This window comes from Sturnira hondurensis, unplaced genomic scaffold, assembly GCF_014824575.4.
Source record: "Sturnira hondurensis isolate 20B ecotype Veracruz unplaced genomic scaffold, ASM1482457v3 Scaffold0007406, whole genome shotgun sequence".
In the NCBI taxonomy this organism is placed as follows: Eukaryota; Metazoa; Chordata; class Mammalia; order Chiroptera; family Phyllostomidae; genus Sturnira; species Sturnira hondurensis.
The window spans coordinates 4588614-4605998 of NW_028080037.1; the positions used below are offsets into that span (position 1 = coordinate 4588614).

At 47.1% G+C, this 17385-nt stretch overlaps 1 protein-coding gene across 1 annotated transcript in view; it reads left to right on the forward strand.

The window, feature by feature from the left end:
• The window catches only part of TCTN1 (tectonic family member 1), a 20791-nt gene continuing 3406 nt past the window's right edge, over positions 1-17385 (forward strand). The window contains exons 1-13 of the mRNA XM_037052084.1: positions 1-307; positions 1146-1266; positions 2972-3102; positions 4136-4287; positions 5374-5461; positions 6808-6917; positions 8277-8297; positions 11871-12005; positions 12528-12653; positions 13044-13129; positions 13678-13818; positions 15054-15216; positions 17254-17379. Coding sequence (XP_036907979.1) covers positions 91-307; positions 1146-1266; positions 2972-3102; positions 4136-4287; positions 5374-5461; positions 6808-6917; positions 8277-8297; positions 11871-12005; positions 12528-12653; positions 13044-13129; positions 13678-13818; positions 15054-15216; positions 17254-17379 — 1617 coding nt within the window. The 5' untranslated portion in view covers positions 1-90. The remainder of the gene's footprint in view (positions 308-1145; positions 1267-2971; positions 3103-4135; positions 4288-5373; positions 5462-6807; positions 6918-8276; positions 8298-11870; positions 12006-12527; positions 12654-13043; positions 13130-13677; positions 13819-15053; positions 15217-17253; positions 17380-17385) is intronic.

Genomic DNA, 17385 nt, shown 5'->3' on the forward strand with positions numbered 1-17385 from the left:
CGGGCTTCTGGCAACGCCCCGTGCCTGGCCACCGCGGTTGCCAGGCAACACGGGGTCACGGTCCCTCGCCGCGCGGGGTTCGATCTGGCGATGGGGCCACCGGGCCTTCCTCCACTTTTGCTGGTACTCCTGGACTGCTGGGTCTCCATGAGCGCCCAGGCCGGGGCCACCCTGGCGGTGACGATGGAGGACCTCAACTCTTCGGAGCCAGCCCCGACGACTCTCCGACCTGCCATGTCTCCTAGGCCCCCCGGTACCCCCAGGGCTCCCGGACCCTCCAGTCCCAGGCCCACCCCGGTCACGGACGGTGGGTAACACGTGCCAGTTCCAGGGGATCCACAGTGATCCATCCTGCAGAGGGTAGCCCGGGTAGGGATATAATAATAGTGATGGTTGACGTTTTTTACTTACTTTGTGCAAGCATTGCTTAAGGGTTTTCCCCCTCTGTTTGCCAGAATGAAATAAGGAATTAAAAATCCAGATAGCCATCAGTTTTAAAAATTAAAAGTTTCTAAGTGGGGAGAGTTCTACACTTACCCACACTTTATTGTCTAAATTACCAAAGATATTTCTAGGACTCCAAGTGCGAAGCACCTGAGCCAGTTCGATTCTTGGCTAGTGTAGCCTGTGAGTATGGGCTCAGCTTCAGAGCTGCAGGTGACATCTCAGAGAAGAGCAAGATTGAGAACCCTGATTCCTGGTTTGCCTTGAGTGGGTCCTTCCTCTGAATCAGAATCTCCAGAGAAGGAGCTTGGGGATCTGCAATATTAAACCAGCGGTTCTTATGGTCAGGCAAGTGCCTTAGCATGCTGGTGCTTAAACTTCTCTCCATTATCAGTGTCTGGAAAATTTTTGAACAAAGTATGTCTGGGTTTCATAGTCAGTTTACCAAATCACTGTCTTTGCAGGTAGGGCACAAACAACTTTCCAAGTGAGTAGTGAGATGATTAGCCACTTTGGGGAAACCCCAGATTGTGGCATGCTCAAACTGACTAATTTTCATTTTACACATTTGCCCCAAAGTGCAATAGCAAAAATCAAATGGACGTTTGTGTGAAATGGATTTGTGGTGCATTGCCCGTGGCAGGGGGCAGTCACCACCTGCTGGTTGTGATGCCTGTGCCACTCACCTCTCGTTTCTGTAGTCGCTGCTTTGTGCGGCTGTGACCTGTCTCCAGCACAGTGTGACGTCAACTGCTGTTGTGATCCCGACTGCAGTTCCATGGATTTCAGTGTCTTCTCTGGTTGCTCAATTCCAGTTGTCACGTAAGTTTGTGACACATGGCAGTTCTGATACACTTGGACCAAGGTTATAAAATTTTGAGGCAGAATGTGAAAACTCCCCCAGACTGAAAAACTCCAACCTGATTTCCTGAATGTTGCATCCTTCGGAAGCCTTGATGTTCAAACCATAAGTCGAAGAATATTTATCCCTTATTTGCATCCAGCCAGGTGATAGTGCAGACAAAAGAGTATAATGACATCTCTGTGTTCAGAGATTCAATTACATTTTACTTTGATTTGTAAACAGATAACATGTCACACTTTCGTGTCAGTGAATTAGTGTTACTTATAGCCTAGGGTGAAAGGTGCAGTTTAATTTTATAGCTTTTGTTTGGGACATAGTACTTGCAGCAGTAAATTAAATAGATAGTCAGGAGAGCTTTGTTTATACTTTTCTGACATGCAAGTCTCCCAGAAATTCTCACAGCTCATATTGTATAGGAGAATAATGGAAGACGATGTTCCCAGTCTATTACAAGGCAAAGAAATGATCTCTTCTGAATAATCTGTTTCTTGTAATTCAGATTTCAAAGCTTTTTTGGAAAAAAAAGCACTTAAAGAAGTTGATTTTTTCTGGATGGGACTAACATATTCAGAGAGCGCTAATTTAAATTTAACCTTGTAGTAATTTGTAGCAATTGATACTTGATAGATTGAATGCTTTTTGGAAGTACAATGTGTTTCTTCCATGAAAAACTATTTTATTGACTAATAGGAAATGAAATCTACTTCTAATATTGTAAAGATGCTTGTAGAATGGGATATTGCAGTCAGATTATTTTTTTCTGGCTACCTGACTACAGGGTGGTTCAGTCTTTGTTGAAAGTCATCCTGCTTGCCCTGGCTGGGTAGTCAGTTGGTGAGAGAGAGAGAGAAACATCAATTTATTGTTCCACTTGTTTATGGACTTATTGGTTGATTCTTCTATGTGCTCTGACCAGAGATGAAATGATGAGGTCATTTAGTAAAAAAAAAAACAAATGTTTTTTTTTAGCAAAAACAAATATGACGGGGTAAATATTGGGCATTATATATTAAGTGAGAAAAGTCTTAAAGCAGGATGTAGAATACAGTCCCATTTCCGTTATATCTCTATCGCTATACCATACCTGCCTCTGAGTCCAAGTGATTCAGTTTTATGAAGTCTGGGATTGGTTGAAGACCTGGCTGTGCCCTAACTTCTAAGCCCGCCAAAACTCCCAAATGACTTCACATTTTCTTATTTTCACAGTCCTTTGAAGATGGCTTCCTTCTAAAGAAAAGGAATTTTAGATCCCTTCTGATAACTGACAAAAGTTCCGCAAGATTTTATGTAATTGATTCCGTCTGAGTTTCAGGGTTTATGTACCCTGAAAACCCTGAATGTACCCTGAATTTATGTACCCTGAATTTATGTTCAAAATTATACCCTGATTTATATTTCACCCTTGACAAGATTTCCTTAAAGGTTATTCTACTTGTCTTAATGTTTTCCCTGTTAGAGGAAAAACTTTCGAGTGCCAAACATTTTAACACTGAATAAACTAAGTAAAAATGGACTCAGTTTTAGCACCGCACTTCTGTTAATACCTCCACATAGTTGTTAGCGTGGTGCACAGTACAAGCACCCGACAGCGTTAAAATAATCTTGCTAAGATTGTGTGCACATGCCATAAGACTTTGTATTATTATTTTTTTTAATTTTCAGGGGTGATAGTCAGTTTTGTAGCCAAAGAACAGCCATTTATTCATTGAATTTCACAGCAGATCCACCTCAGAGAGTATTTAAAATTGTTGACCGGATCAATCCATCTATTTTCTGCATTCACGTTACAAACTGTAAGTATTTGGTGGTGACATGCTTTGTGGAAGCCTGAAAATTTTTCTCTTTTAAAATATCTGTTGTGGGAAAATGTGCTGTTATCGTTCGATGTAAAGCAGTCATTCTGTGGTTGGGCTCGAGTGTGTCTTTTGAGGTCATTTCACAGGGAACTGCATATTTTCTTTAAAAGTAAAGAAACTGTAGTTGACTTTTAAAATCTCATACTTCATTTCAAAAGTGTTTATGGTATGCCCACATGCATAGGAATCTAGATTTATTTCAGTATATGAGGTTTTCCCCCCCTTTATTTCCTCCTGGTTTAATGGTTGAGAGTCAAGTTCAGCTTTGGTTTCAATTTCCTTTTTTCTCTTTTATTTTTACCTAGGATATTTGCATGAAAACAGGATCTTTATTTTTATCTGAGTGTTTGGCTCAAATAGGTGTCTAGATCTCAAGCACGAGTAAAGTGTAAAATGTTATCAGTAGCAAGGATCCGAGACACACTGATGGCTGTATCACCTTTTATCACCTTTTCAGAATAAGACATTCACAAACCCTGAAAAGGGTTTATCACCTTTTCAGAATAAGACATTCACATTTTGGCTTTGTTCCCTTGGAAGTGAAAACTCAGGAGCATGCGCCGTGGCTTGTAACCTGGAGTGACGACTGGTCAGTCGTTGTCGAGGTCTCTTACATAATAACACTGGCCCAGTGAACCTACCAGCCTGATTCCTTCTATCTTTTCCATAAACAGCACGAGCTTCGGAGGTGGTGGTATGAGGATAGAAACAGGGTCTTTCATGCCCATGGCCACCTGGGGACAGCTTCCCCTCAGAGGTTTGTGGAACAGACTCCTCTGTCCTTGGGCCGGAGAAAGTGACTGGCTTCTGCGGTGCTGTTTTTCTGTGGCTTTAGAAACCATTGCTTCCACGCTGTGAGGGAAACAGGCCAGGTCTGAGGGTCCTGTTTGTTTATCAGATTCAAGGAATCTTGGGGTTAGGGTTAGGGTACTTTATACTGATTTAAAATGCTTTTTTTCCCTAAAAACAGATAAACCTGCATTATCCTTTATTAATCCAGAAGTGCCTGATGAAAACAATTTTGATAAATTGATGAAAACATTTGATGGTTTTTCACTGAATGCAGAAGCGGATGTTTCTTTCACAGACAAATCAGATGCTCCAAATACACCTAAATATGAGGTGAGCCAAGAACCTAAGTCTGTTTATCCTGTTGCAAATATCCTGTCCTTGCAAGTTAATTTTTCAGTATGTTCCCAGTAAAATCAGCTACCTGAGACATAGAATTCATATTATAGACAAAACAGTTTAATACTGTGCCTATAAATCAAAGATCATGGAAGTGAAGATTGAGTAGTTGAATTCCAACATGGGGTTTAACATAATTTATTCAGTGATAAGCTTGCATTTGTCTTTGCAGAATTCTTTGTTCTTCTCCACTTCAGAAGATGCAGCAAAGTGCTGCCGGCATGCTGCCGGGGATGTGCAGCACGGTGCCCCGTGCTCTTCTCAAAGCTGTATTTAGCTCTATAGACCTAGAGAAGACAAGTGCTGTTTTATCTCTCTCCCTTAGTAAACCTTTCAATGTGATGATCATTAACTTCACTGAACTTTAGAATTTGCAGAAGCATCTTTTAAAAATAGATATGAAAGCTACATGGGCTAGTCTAAAAGATAAAAGTATAGAGGTACGTAAGTAGACATGGAAAAGCCCCCATCCCTGTTAAAAACGCCCACTGCAGCCCCGGCTGGTGTAGCTCAGTGGATTGAGTGCGGGCTTGCGAACCAAAGGATGGCGGTTTGATTCCCAGTCAGGGCACATGCCTGGGTTGCAGGCCAGTTCCCAGCAGGGGACACACGAGAGGCAACCATACATTGATATTTCTCTCCTTCCCTTCCCCTCTAAAGATAAATAAATAATTTTTTTTTAAATTAAAAAAAATGTGTTGCTAGTGAAAAGTAATGCCCTCTCAGCCCAGTCCCTGCCGCCGAGTTCCTGTCTTCAGAGGCAGGCACTGGGGTCAGAGGAATTCTTTAATGAAAAGGCCCGCAAAACACAGTCACGTGGAGGCACAGAAGTGCACCCCCTTAAAAGAAAAGGAGGGGCAGCCAGGTGTCAGCTTCATGGCGGCAGGGACCGTATCTGTTTCTTGGTCAACCGTGTGCTCCCAATGCCTGAAATGCCACCTGGCACATAGTAGGTGTCCAGTAAGTGTTGAGTGAGTGCCTTAAAAACATCGTGACGACTGTTGGTGGTTCTCTCTGCAGTATGGGGTTGTCCTGCAGACTTCAGATTCGTTTCTGAGGTTTCCTTCTCCCCTCACGTCGTCTCTGTGCACCGATAATAACCCTGCAGGTAAGACAGTGAGCGGTTTTCTTTCTCCTTAAAACAGAGTTCGCTCAGTTTAACTTCATAGCCGTCCTAATGAAATGAGGCTTCTTCACTAGAAACAGAGGGGTCTTAAGAGATGAAAGAAGCCCCAACTGTTAGGTAAGGGTAGTTCAGAGCCAGAACCTTTTCCACTAAGGCATCACTGCTTGGATACTTGTAGTGGTGGGGACTACAAGTCCCCACCTGAACCAGCTCAGTCGGTGGGACAGGTCTTTCCTCACCGGAGCTAACGTTTGTCCATAGCTGACCTTTATTAAGCACATACTGTGTGTTAAGTGTGTTAAGTGCCTCTAAGGTAGGGTTACTGTCATTTAGATGAAGAAACCAAGGAACATTCAGTTTCTCGCTCAGGCTCACTTAGATGGTGGAGGAGAGGGAGGCAACCCACGCAGCTGCCTCCCGTGGGCCCTGCTGCTCCTTTCAGAAGCTCCACGGATGGTGGCGCAGTCCTCTTGGGACCGGCGCGCCCATGCTTAGGCCAGTGTATTCTGTTGGAAAGGTGCTTAACCTTGTTCACAACAGGACCAGCGTAAATTAAAACCAAATGGAGAGTGTTTCCATCTAATGGATTGGCAAAGCCCGACTGTGGAGAGCAGACACTCCTCTGCATAGCTGGTGGGACTGGAAGTTGGAGCGCCCTCAGCAAAGAGCAGTGCAGCAATTTGTATGGAAATTGCAAATGAATATGCCCTTTGACGGAGCTGTTCTGCTTCTAGGAGTTGGCGCTACAGACACTCTGGCCCACATGCAAAATAATGACTCTAGCATTGTTTGTGACAGCAAACCTAGAGACGACTTTAAGCGTCCGATAATGGGGAACTGGCTGAATAAATTATGGCACATCCATGGTGGAATACTAATTATTCCTTAAAAAGGGAGGGGGAAGCTCTTCATGTACTGAGACAGGCTGAGCTCCAAGACATATTGTTCAGTGAAAAAAAACAAAGGGCATTTGTTTCCAAAAGGGGAAAGAAATACTAAAAATATGTATACTCACACTTTCATTTGCATAGAATATTTTGAAAAAGATACACAAGAAATTTCACGCTGATTGCCTCGGGAGGGCTGGGGGACAGGAGCCTGAAAGGGGTGTCTCTTAGTACTTTTTGGTGCCTTTTGAACTTTGAAACATGCGAATGTATTACCTATTTGAAAAATAATTTTAAACCCTATTTTAAACATGCGGTATATCTGTGTCATAATTCATTTTGTGGTTTTACGTAGATTACAGTTTTTGAGTTACCATTGGACGGTTGAACATTTTCTCCTCTTTTTAATTTTCTCCCCCTTGGAAATGGTGTGACTTCCAGCATTTTTGGTGAACCAAGCCGTGACGTGCACCAGAAGGATGAGTCTGGAGCAGTGTGAAGACACTGAAGCGCTGGGCATGGCTTATTACAGCAGCCCTCAAATTCTGGGGGTGAGAATTCATTTGAAGTGAAGCCGATTTGTGAGATTTGTTTTCTGTGTTTTGTACCCTTTGTAAAAATGGTAAGTGTAGTGTTATTTCAGTACACGATTGACACTCAGTTGTCAATTTTTCTCCAGTTATTTGGTATACTGATACTAAAGCTACTGGAAAAAATCACTTAAAATAATTTGTATTTCTATACAGTTGGCTCATATTTTGCTTTCATTTTTTTCTTTTTGCTGTCATTCATTTTAATGGCAATCAATGATTGTCTCCTGAACAAAATAAATTAATAAGCAAAAGCTTTAGAAACGATAAAATGTCTGTGACAGATATAGACCAGAAAAGAATAGAAAATCTCCCTTCTGGTCAGCAGACGAAATGAGCAAGCAGGGAAGGACAGATAGAAAGTAGGACGGCTGCAGAAGGCCAAGCGGGCGCGTAGCGAAGAGCCCCCTTCTTCCCGTCGAAGTGACCAAAGCTCGAACAAATCGATGAGAGAGGCGGCCCAGTTGGTGGATGACGTGGAGGGTTGCCAGGGGAGAAACTGTGTTTCCGTGATTAGGAGCCGTATAATTCTGGGGAAAGCTGGATCTCCTGCTTTTCCTTTTTGGAGGATGGGGAAGGATGGCCCGTGGTACCAGCTGGGCTTCAGTTCTCAGAATCGAGTTTAACGTTTTCCTCTCCTGTCCCTTTCTGCCTCTCCTTATAAGTTAGCCACCTAGAGCCTGCGAATTCTTCCAGGGGAGCCGATTCTCAGTTTTCTGGGAGTCTCCCCACAGGCACACGGTTCCTGGTCTCCTTGAGCACAGCCTCCCTGGACATGTCTGCTCCCCTCCCTCCCCGAAGCTCCCATGGGCCTCCCAGGGCAGCTATCTTGTGATTAGAGGAGGGAGGTAAGACCTTGGAACAGGAACTCCGGCTGCGTGGAGAGGGCGGACCACCGCTGAGAGGCTGTGAAAGTGCTGATGTCCTTCCAGCGAGCACAGCACAGTGCACATGCCTGGAGGACAGGAGCCAAGTCTCCCTCACAGGGCGGTGTCACCGGTGACCACGTGGAAAATCCGGAATAATCACCCTGAAGCGCAGAGCCTTCCTTAGGACCAGCTCTGCTGGGCTGGTTTATTAAGCTTCCCTTCTGAAGGAGATGAATATAGAAGGCAAAATGGCAAGTTACCTCTTTGATTATGACGTAGATACAAAAAGGTGTAGATGGCAGGTCTCCATTAAGGATACTCTCTTTTCCTCTCTGTGAAATCTTTACTAAGGTGAGAATATGCCCTTCAACCCACACTCTGAAAAAAAGGGATAAAAATGCTTTGTTGTTGTTGTTGTATTGTACAAATTTTGTGTTTTTTCTTTATCTAGGTACCTAATTCACAAACAAAGGTAAGAATATTTCTTAATAGAAAGTTCATTTATGATACACTGCCTTATTTCTGAGCCTTTTGAAATGAGAATACTTATGATTAGACGGGTACCTTACTGCCAACAATAAAAATACTTGTCAAAGAGCAAGCAGAAATGAAATAAGGAAACTCCTTAGTAGCTGAGCCTTCTGTAATCCCACATTGGCGAGATTGGCGTCTGTGCCTTCCCGGCCACCCTTGACATCTCCTGGTCTGCTGTCAGCACAGCCGCCCAGCTCCCAGGGTGCTGTCTGCCCAGGGTGGAGGACACAGACAGTTCCCCCGTGAACGTGCACACCCGGTGCGAGGTGAGCGTTCTCATTGTAGCTTCAGGGGTTGCGATTGCCAGTAAGTTCTGTCCCAAGCCTTGTCACCGCCAGCCCAGGGGCTCTGTCAGGCTCTGGCGGGGGCCTCGTCTCTGTGTGGCTATGTCCGAGAGAAGGAACATGAGTCAAGCTCTTATTCTCAGGTCTGTGCCCTCTGCCTGCCTGGGGATGCAGGCGATGGCCTCATCGGACTCTCCCAGCACCTGTGGGATCGGTCTTGCTCAAAACTCAGCTTTGCCATTACTCTCTTGTGCATCGCGCCCCTCGGTGCCCGCAAGTGTTGAGCGGATGATAAGCCTTGATGCACATGACATGCTCTGTGCGGCGTCTGGCACACAGGAAGCACTCGGGACAGTGACAGCTCCTGCGATTGATTTCATTAAATCTGTGGACACAAATGCGTCTGAGGTCTCTATTTGAAAGGAAATAGTCATGTGGCTTTGCACTTCACACTACTCTGGGTGGGCCGGGCTTTCCTCATCTGTGAAGGCGTTTTCAAACGTGTTTTAGTTACAGGGCTCCGCCGTCAAAGGAAATCTCAAGTAGAAATCTCCCTAGTGTGTAACATGGGTTGAATCAGAAGCCCCCGGTTGGAGCAAGCGTGGTGGCCAGAAGTCCTCTGCCTGCCTGGCCACTCCATCTTTCCCGTTTGTTTCCTCTACGGAACCTACGGCTCCCAGGAACCCAGTTTGAAAATCACTGGACTAGCTCTCAAATACATCTGAGTCACTATAAAGGGCTTCAATTCTGCCATTCAAAGCTTGAACTGTGGGGGTGGCAGCCCTATTGATGATACGTCCTTAGCACTAGGGCGGGGCCTCGTGTGTGTTGGGCACTCAGTGGGTTATGTGTTAAGTGAATGGGTGATGAGGGGATTGGCTCAGTCAAGCAGGGAGGACCTGTTACGAGACAAATAACGGGGTGTTCCTGGAAGGCTCATAATTCCAAGTGCTACACACGTCTGAAGTTCTGCGGTCATCTCAGCAGCCCCAGGAGCTGGGTCCTGTGATTGTCTTCTCTGCCCTGTGAGTCACAGATGAATTACTTGCCCGAGGCTCTGCAGGACATGTGGTAGTGCTGGGACCAGAATCCAGGCTGTGTGGCTCCAGAGACCAGGGTTGTCGGACCAGCTCTTTTGCGTGCCAGGCCTCAAGGGCAGCTTCCCGCACTTCCTGTCTGCACATCTGGGCCACGCAGTCGGGAAGGGCTAGGCTGGGATCTCCAACTCAGATCTGTGTGGAGTTCAAGTTTGTGCTCTGAAAGACAAACTATTAACTGATATCAGAGACTTTACATTTCTTTTAAAAGCAACTCCCAAGGCCTGTTAGAGAATTAGGAATATAGAAATTGGATCCCTGTTAAGTGAATTCCCTTCTGATTTCTAGAGTCACTGTCAATATCTGTGGGGCCCTCAGTGACAGGTGACGTCCTGGCCCCAGAGCTTCTTTGTTAAGTGCACGTTAGTTCTTTAGTTTGGGGTGGGATCCGACCCCCGAATGGGACACGTGAGAAACCAGAGCGGCCCCGCCATTTTCATTCTGTGGCTTTGCAGTGGCTGTGGATGGGCTGTGCGCCGTCACCCTGCCCGTGGGTCTCCCCACAGCTTGTTGGAACTGGACCCTTCGGTTTCCGCCGACCACACCGCACACCGCAGGAGTGGCTCCTTCAGAGGCTGGGATGGAAGCGCGTGCACTTCTAGGAACCCAGAATCACTGCCGAATCGGGGATCGTTCAGTTCACGTAGAGGAATCCAGGGCTATCTTTAGATGACTCAAAAGTTAATTAACCTGTAGCGTGGGACTCCCTCCATAGGTCTTAAACCCACTGGTGTGGCTTGTCCTGCAGAGGACCGTGTGGTCATCAGTGTCGCCTTTCTGCCACTCTGTCATGTGACAGCTCATTTTCGCTTCCAGACTGTCATGTTCTTATACGAGCAGTTTGACTGATAAGGACAGTTACAGGTGTTCTTGGTCATGGGAGCAGACAGGGAAGAAATACTTATTTATCTATAAAATGACAGCTTAAACATTTAAGCTGTCACATTAAACATGTGACTGCATGGCACATGATTGAGGGCAAAGTTCAAAGCCACTGAAATGACTGGAGAGGGTGGTTTCTAAGAGCCAGGGCCAGATTTGTCTCACAGAGAGGCCCAGCTACCTAGAGGTTCAACACATTGAAAGAATTGCCCGCTGCCTTGCCACTCTGCTGGCGAGGGCTGTAAACGGAAAGGCTCGGTCGTTAGCATTGGGTGCACCGGCTTCCTGGGTGGGCCAGACAGACTCATCTGCTCTCCTGCCCACGGCCCGACCGCTGCGTGTAGAAGTTGTGTATGAACTGGGCCAAGTGTATGTTCAGGGAGTCTGTGGGGGTTGGGGGATGTGCCCGGGACCGTGGAGGATGTGCATGTGTGTGTACAGAGGGAGTGTGTTTATCGGTAGGAGCTGTGTTGTGGAGGTGAGTGTGTACATGGGCTTGATGGTATGATGAGAGTTTTGTGTGTGTGAGAGACACAAGTGACCTACCATAAAACTCACCACCATTTTAAAGTGTACAATTCCATGGTTTTTAGCAGATTCACAAGGTAGTGCAACCATCACCATTATCACCAGAACATTTATTACCTCCAAAAGAAACCCTGAGCTCATTAGTGGTCATTCTTTATTCGTCCCCTCCCCCCATCCCTGGCAGCCACTCGGGTACTTTCTGTCTCTGTAGCTTTGCCTGTTCTGGACATTTTGTGTAATTGGAATCACACAATATGTGGCCTTTCACACAATATGTGCCTGGCTTCTCTCACTTAGCACTGTTTTCAAGGTTCATGCATGTTGTATAGGTGAATAATATTCTTTTGCATGAATATAGCACATTTTATTTATCCATTCATCCTCTGATGTACATTCGGGATGCTTTCAGTTTGTGGCTTCCTAAATGCTTCCGTGGACATTTGTGTACAGGTTTTTGTGGGAACATGTTTTCAGAGGTAACCACATTTCAAGTTTCGGCTATGTGCTTCTCAAGTACTTTCTCTGTGAGTGAATATGTATATTTACATACAGATACCTGTATGTTTGCAAACATGGAGTTACAGAGTATGCCTGTTTTCCTGCAGCGTGCTCGACCCTATTTGGCAGTGTCAGTGGAGATTTATTTCAAGTGTTATTTCCACCTGTTCGCCCCTGTCATAGTGTGTGTCTCCAGTCATCCAGGACTCTTGCACTTCGCAGGTCCCTATCACTGTTCAGTCCGTCACCGTTCAGTCGCTGAATAAAACGCTCACCCGACTGGAAGGCACTGACGTGTGGAAGCCGGCTCTGGTGGACGCTGGGGCTGTGAAGGTCTGCACTCACGTGGTTCTGGAGGTAGGCCCCCAATTCGGCTGTGGGAGCTCCATCTGCTCGTGGCAGACTCAACTGCGGGGTCCTGGGGAGTTTCTCTGAGGCCCCCTGAAAGGGGTTCTGGCCCACCCAGGTTGCTGGTCTCGACTCGGCCTCCTGCCTGCCTTCCTGCTGTCCCTTCAGAGGACACCTTTTTGTCTCTGAAATAATCCCGTGGCTTCTGATGTAGTGTCTTACGAGAGTACATCAGAATTTGTTGTTGCCGTTGTTGTAATATGTTTCCTCTGCAGAGACAGACCGATTCTATTCTGCCCAGACCAGCTCCCTAGAACTTATGTAACTGGGTACAGACGGGCCCAAAGGACCCTGTGTGTCAGCAGGGGTGATGCTGAAGGAGCACCCCCATAACCCAGTGGGACAGGAGAGGAAAAGCCTCGCAAGTGAAGAAGCGGGAAAGCGCCTGCCTCCTGTGTGTGTTTTATTTGCGTTATGGGTAGAGCCGCAGAGAGGACACGGGGCAGGTGATTTGAAGTGTTTTGTTTTCAGGTGAAGTACAGTCTCACCTACACAGATGCAGGTGAAATAACGAAAGCTGGTCTCGCTCTCCTTCTGGGGGTGGTCAGCGATGCAGCGCTCCCGCTCCAGCAAAAGTTTGAAATTCATTTTATTCAGGTAAGTTTGATCCATTTGGTGCAAGTATTTAATTGCCAAGTAAAGAGGAACCCTACCTTGTTAGTGGAAAAAAAAAAATAACCGCAGTGAAGTATTGCCACGTCCAACCCCCATGCTGAACGAAAGCTTGCCCTGAGCCTTCGGAGTCGGACGACTCAGGCAGGGCCTGGGCCCTTCCCCGCTGGGCAGCAAGGTCCCTGGCAGGTGCGCTTGTTCTTTACAGTGTGAGTCACTCCCCCACTCGGGGGCACATGTATTCATAGTTCTGAGTGGGGGGGAATTCTTTTATTGGTCGGCAGTCCCAGGTTTTATTATGAAAAGCATTTCATTTCCCTCCGCCACTTCCTTTTCAAAGTGAGACTTACTTGACATTTCTGCCTTGTCTTTCAGCAAAACACAAAGCCAGTTCCTCTCAGTGGAAACCCTGGTTATGTTGTGGGCCTCCCGCTGGCCGCCGGATTTCAGCCTCGCAAGGGGTATCCTTTCTGGCTCTGTGGAGGAGGTTGAGTGCCCCGGCCATGCGTGTGGGCCGCGCTTCTCTCTACCTCCGAGGGTCCTGTGGGCTGGAGGGACTAGTCCCCGCCAGAGCTTCCTCTGGGTGGCTCTGGTCGGGGGAGGGTCTGGCTGCACAGCAAGTGGGGCTCCTTGGGGACTTGAGGTTTGGCAGCGAAACAGCATGACCCAGGAAAATGTCATTGTTTTCTAATGAAATCTTAACACAGAAAAGCTGATGGACATTTAGATGTGTTTAATTTCACAGGGACTCAAAGAAAGTTAGTGACTTGGAAAGCTTGGAATTAATGCTGAAGGGCCAGTTGCTGAAAATGTTTGCTTCTGGGGACCTACTGATCCAGGAAGTAGTCATAACTGTTTTCACCCTCTCCTGGGAAATAGCCATCAAAGTCCCAGAGGCCCGGAGAAGAGATATTTGGGTCTCACGCAGGTCTCATGTCGCACATGTGACACCACTTCCTGCGAATCAGACTGCCGCTGTCCTGGGTGGTTATCCCTTAACTGTCTGAAGGTCTGGGATCATTCGGACCATGAACAGATATGGACAGCTCACTATTCTTCGTAGCACAGCAGAGCAAGACTGCTTAGCAGTAGAGGGGGTCCGCGCCCCAGTGTTATTTGGCTACAATATGCAGTCTGGCTGTAAACTACGGTAAGGGCGTAACTTGTTTCCATTGGAACTTGTTTGGGTCGATCAGAAAATAAAGCATCCCTGCCACCACCACCCCCCCCACCCTCTAACCGGCCATCTGCACCCACTGACAAAGTACCTGGGAAAAGCCGCAGGGTGCCTTATTATGATTATTAGTAGGTAGTAGCAACAGTGACATTACCTTATAGATTTTTTGATGTCTAATTTTAAGTCCCAAAATCATAAACCATGTGTCATGGTTCAAAGGAAAACTATTACAATTATTTTTAAAATCTCAAGACTTTGTATGATTTGCTTTTAAGGTTGCATAGCACTTGAGTTCACAGCAAAAATACTTCCCTTGAAAGTCCTTCCTATATTTTTGAATGTTAATGCACTGTCCACAACAAAGCCCGTGAGAGGAAGCCTGCATGTGCTCTGTTTTCCATTTATCTTTTTATCGTCAAACAGGTATGGGCCATGTAAAATGTCAAATAGCTCTGCATGGCTTGTTATAACGGCAGTTCTTACCCTCACCTGCCCCGCCCCAGGGCAATCCTTTTCAACTCTTGTCACTGGTTTTTTGGAAATCTACCTGCAAATCTTTAAATATTTGTTGATATTTTAGTTTTAATATTTGTTGATATTTTCATTTCATAGATTATTTCTAGAGTCCCCACTATGGAGGATGAAAATTTGGCTCTTTCCACTGCCACCCTCCACTCACTTCCCACCCCTACTCTTCCCCAGGGTAATTTTATCATGGCTTTGGTTAGACCAATAGTCACCATTTACGTGATCAGGTTTGATCACTTTAACCAGCATGTGTCAAAGGGGGTTCTGTGGAATACATCTCCACGGGGTGTTAGCAGGGGCAGGTCTGTGGTCCAGGATGTTTGGGAGATGCCCATTAAAGTTAGAAACCCGATTCCTTACTGGAGGGCCCCTCGGAGCCTTGAACACGCCTGCTGCTTCAGGGGGGGCACAGGCATGCAGTACCCCCCGACGTTTGGCCACGGGGCCCGTCTTGTCAGAGCTGCCTGATGAACAGTTGGGGAGACACTTTGGATTCATTTCCCCAGCCAACAAGGATTTCTCAAAGGTAGAGGCACTGCGACTTCTTTCCAACGACCCCCCTTTTTGGAGCGTTGAGAAGATCCGCTGGCCAGAGCGTGCATGGTGCTGAGGCCTGGGGGAAGGAAGTGCTGGTGTGGGCACCAGCCTCAGGCCCTTGACCTCCCTTTCCTTCACCAAAGACTGACCAGGGCCGTCACGTGTCCGCTGGTCGTGGAGAAGGTGAAGCGCCTGCTGAAGGGCCAGGGCTTCCCGGATTACGTGGCTCCTTTTGGAAACTCCCAAGCCCAGGACGTGCTGGACTGGGTGCCCGTCCGCTTCGTCACCCAGGCGTCCCACGTGAAGGTAAAGGGAGTTGGAGGCCACAGGCTGGTGGTCTCTCCCTCCTCCGCTGCCCTTCCTCGCCCGCCCGGGGGAGGTAGGTGGATTGGGGTGGGGGTGGGGGTGAACCTGGGCTTTGTTATCAAAGGGCCTGGATCTGAATACTGATTTTACCCCTTGTATGCACTGTTGCCTTTGGCCATTCATTTCATGGGTTTGGGCCCCTTTCCTCTTGTGTAAAATGAGAAAGATGGTTATAGTCCGAATCTCCTGGGATTGTTGAGTTAATGAGGTCATTAATATTCATGGTGCCGGTGGTTGGGAACCGCCACCGTCAGCATCCTGACCATTCCTGCCGTCGCTGCTGGGGTTGCTGGGGTTGCTGGGGTTGCATGAGGCCTCTCTCTAGGCAGAGATGGGGGATGAGAGGGGGCTGTCTCCAAAGGCAGAGACATCGTTCCTCCCTGGGGCTCTTCCAGGCAGCCCCCGTGCGTGCGAGTGTTCACCTCCAAAGTTCCCAGGAGTTCAGTGGAAGTTGACATGCTGCAAATAGGTTCCTGATCACACGTGGTTCCCCTGCCCACCTTCTTCTTTTGTCTCAGCAGTCAGTGTGGGCTGGCCCCCATTGCTGGAGGCGTGCTCTCTCCATCTTATCCTTTAATTGCCCAGCTTTTTCTTGTCACAGTTTCTTCAGGCCTTTCATTATCTGCTTAGCATATTTATAGCAGGGACAGTGTGGGTGAGGACCAGCTCACCAGCTTTGATCCCGCCCCCACATACAATGTCACAACCCAGCCACTGAGNCCCCCCCCCCCCCCCCCCCCCCCCAGAGACCATTGATTTCTCAGTCCCTGCTGTTCAGCCACAAAGCCTTGGCTCAGCTCTGCCACCTCAGTGAACCAGGCAAACTGCATCTGGCTTCTTGGAGACTGGTCAAGATGTGTAGTTACTACTTTCCTTCCAAAGGAAAAACATAGGTTGGAAGGAGAGGCAGCAGTGGGGACATGAGCTCTACCAGGGTCTGTGCTGGTCCGGGGAGCTCAGAGGGGCTGGGGTGGGTTTTGTGCCAGGAAACCCACGTAGAAGTGACAGGAGAGCCTCTGCTAAGCTCAGTCTTACCAGCTGCAAATTGCTTAAAAGGCAGTTCCAAGCTAAGGCGTTCCACCGGTGCCTTTTTGGCAGGCACCAAACTCAGCACCCCTGCTAGCTTCTCATGCCCCGGAGAGATGTGTTTTTAAAAACTTGTTATTGTGGGAACTTTTCAAACACACTCAAAAGGAGAATGGTACAGCGGAATCCCTCCTGCACACCATGCAGCTTCAACAGCAATCACAACTGGCGGCTAAAGAGATCTAAAGGCAGGAAAAAGATCGGGAAGGCCCCCTCCCCCCTTCCTTGGGGCTGACCAAACGAAGGCCCCGGAGGCAGGCGCCGCAACCCAGCTCCCCAAGCTCCAGCCTGAACCGGGTGGCCCGACTGGCAGCTGTGCTCTCGGTCCATGGAGAGTTGGCAGTGTCCTCAGACAACTCACACACTCTGCCTGCCCCCTAGTGTGACACCTTAATTGCCAAGCGATGAAATCAGATAAATGAAAAGCAGACACATTTCCTCTAAGTGCATTTTAACATGATATGCAATCAGGTTTAATTTCTATTAATACCATCCTCTTTCTCCTCCCCACCCGAGGCCAGTTTCTCTCCTTAAGTATCTCCAGGGTACGGGGTACGTGTCAACAGGTAGGAGAAGTTAGAGCAGGTAAGGCCCCAAAGGGTATTGGGCTTATAACTCCCAGGTAACGCTGGCGTCTTTACACTTAGGAAGAATAGGAGGGAATGGAAAAGTGGTGCTTTAGGTGTTAAAATATTTTTGGAGCATTAAGTACTTTAAAATAAGTGCTTTTCCTCTAAGCAGTTTTGATCTTAACTGCTAGAGTCTATTCATTCTCCTGTTCAGAACGTTCTGTAATATGTGAGATGTTTTATAATTAAAACTGAACTTCAGATTAAGCTTGACTTGAGGTTGTGTAATATTCAAACTGATTAATGGCATTTTGTTTTGCAGGATTCTTGCCAGCTCCCAGTGGCTTTGGTGATAGAAGTGAAGTGGACGAAATACGGATCCTTGCTGAACCCCCAGGCTAAAATAGTCAGCGTGACTGCCCTTCTGATTTCATCCTCACTCCCGGAGGTAGGC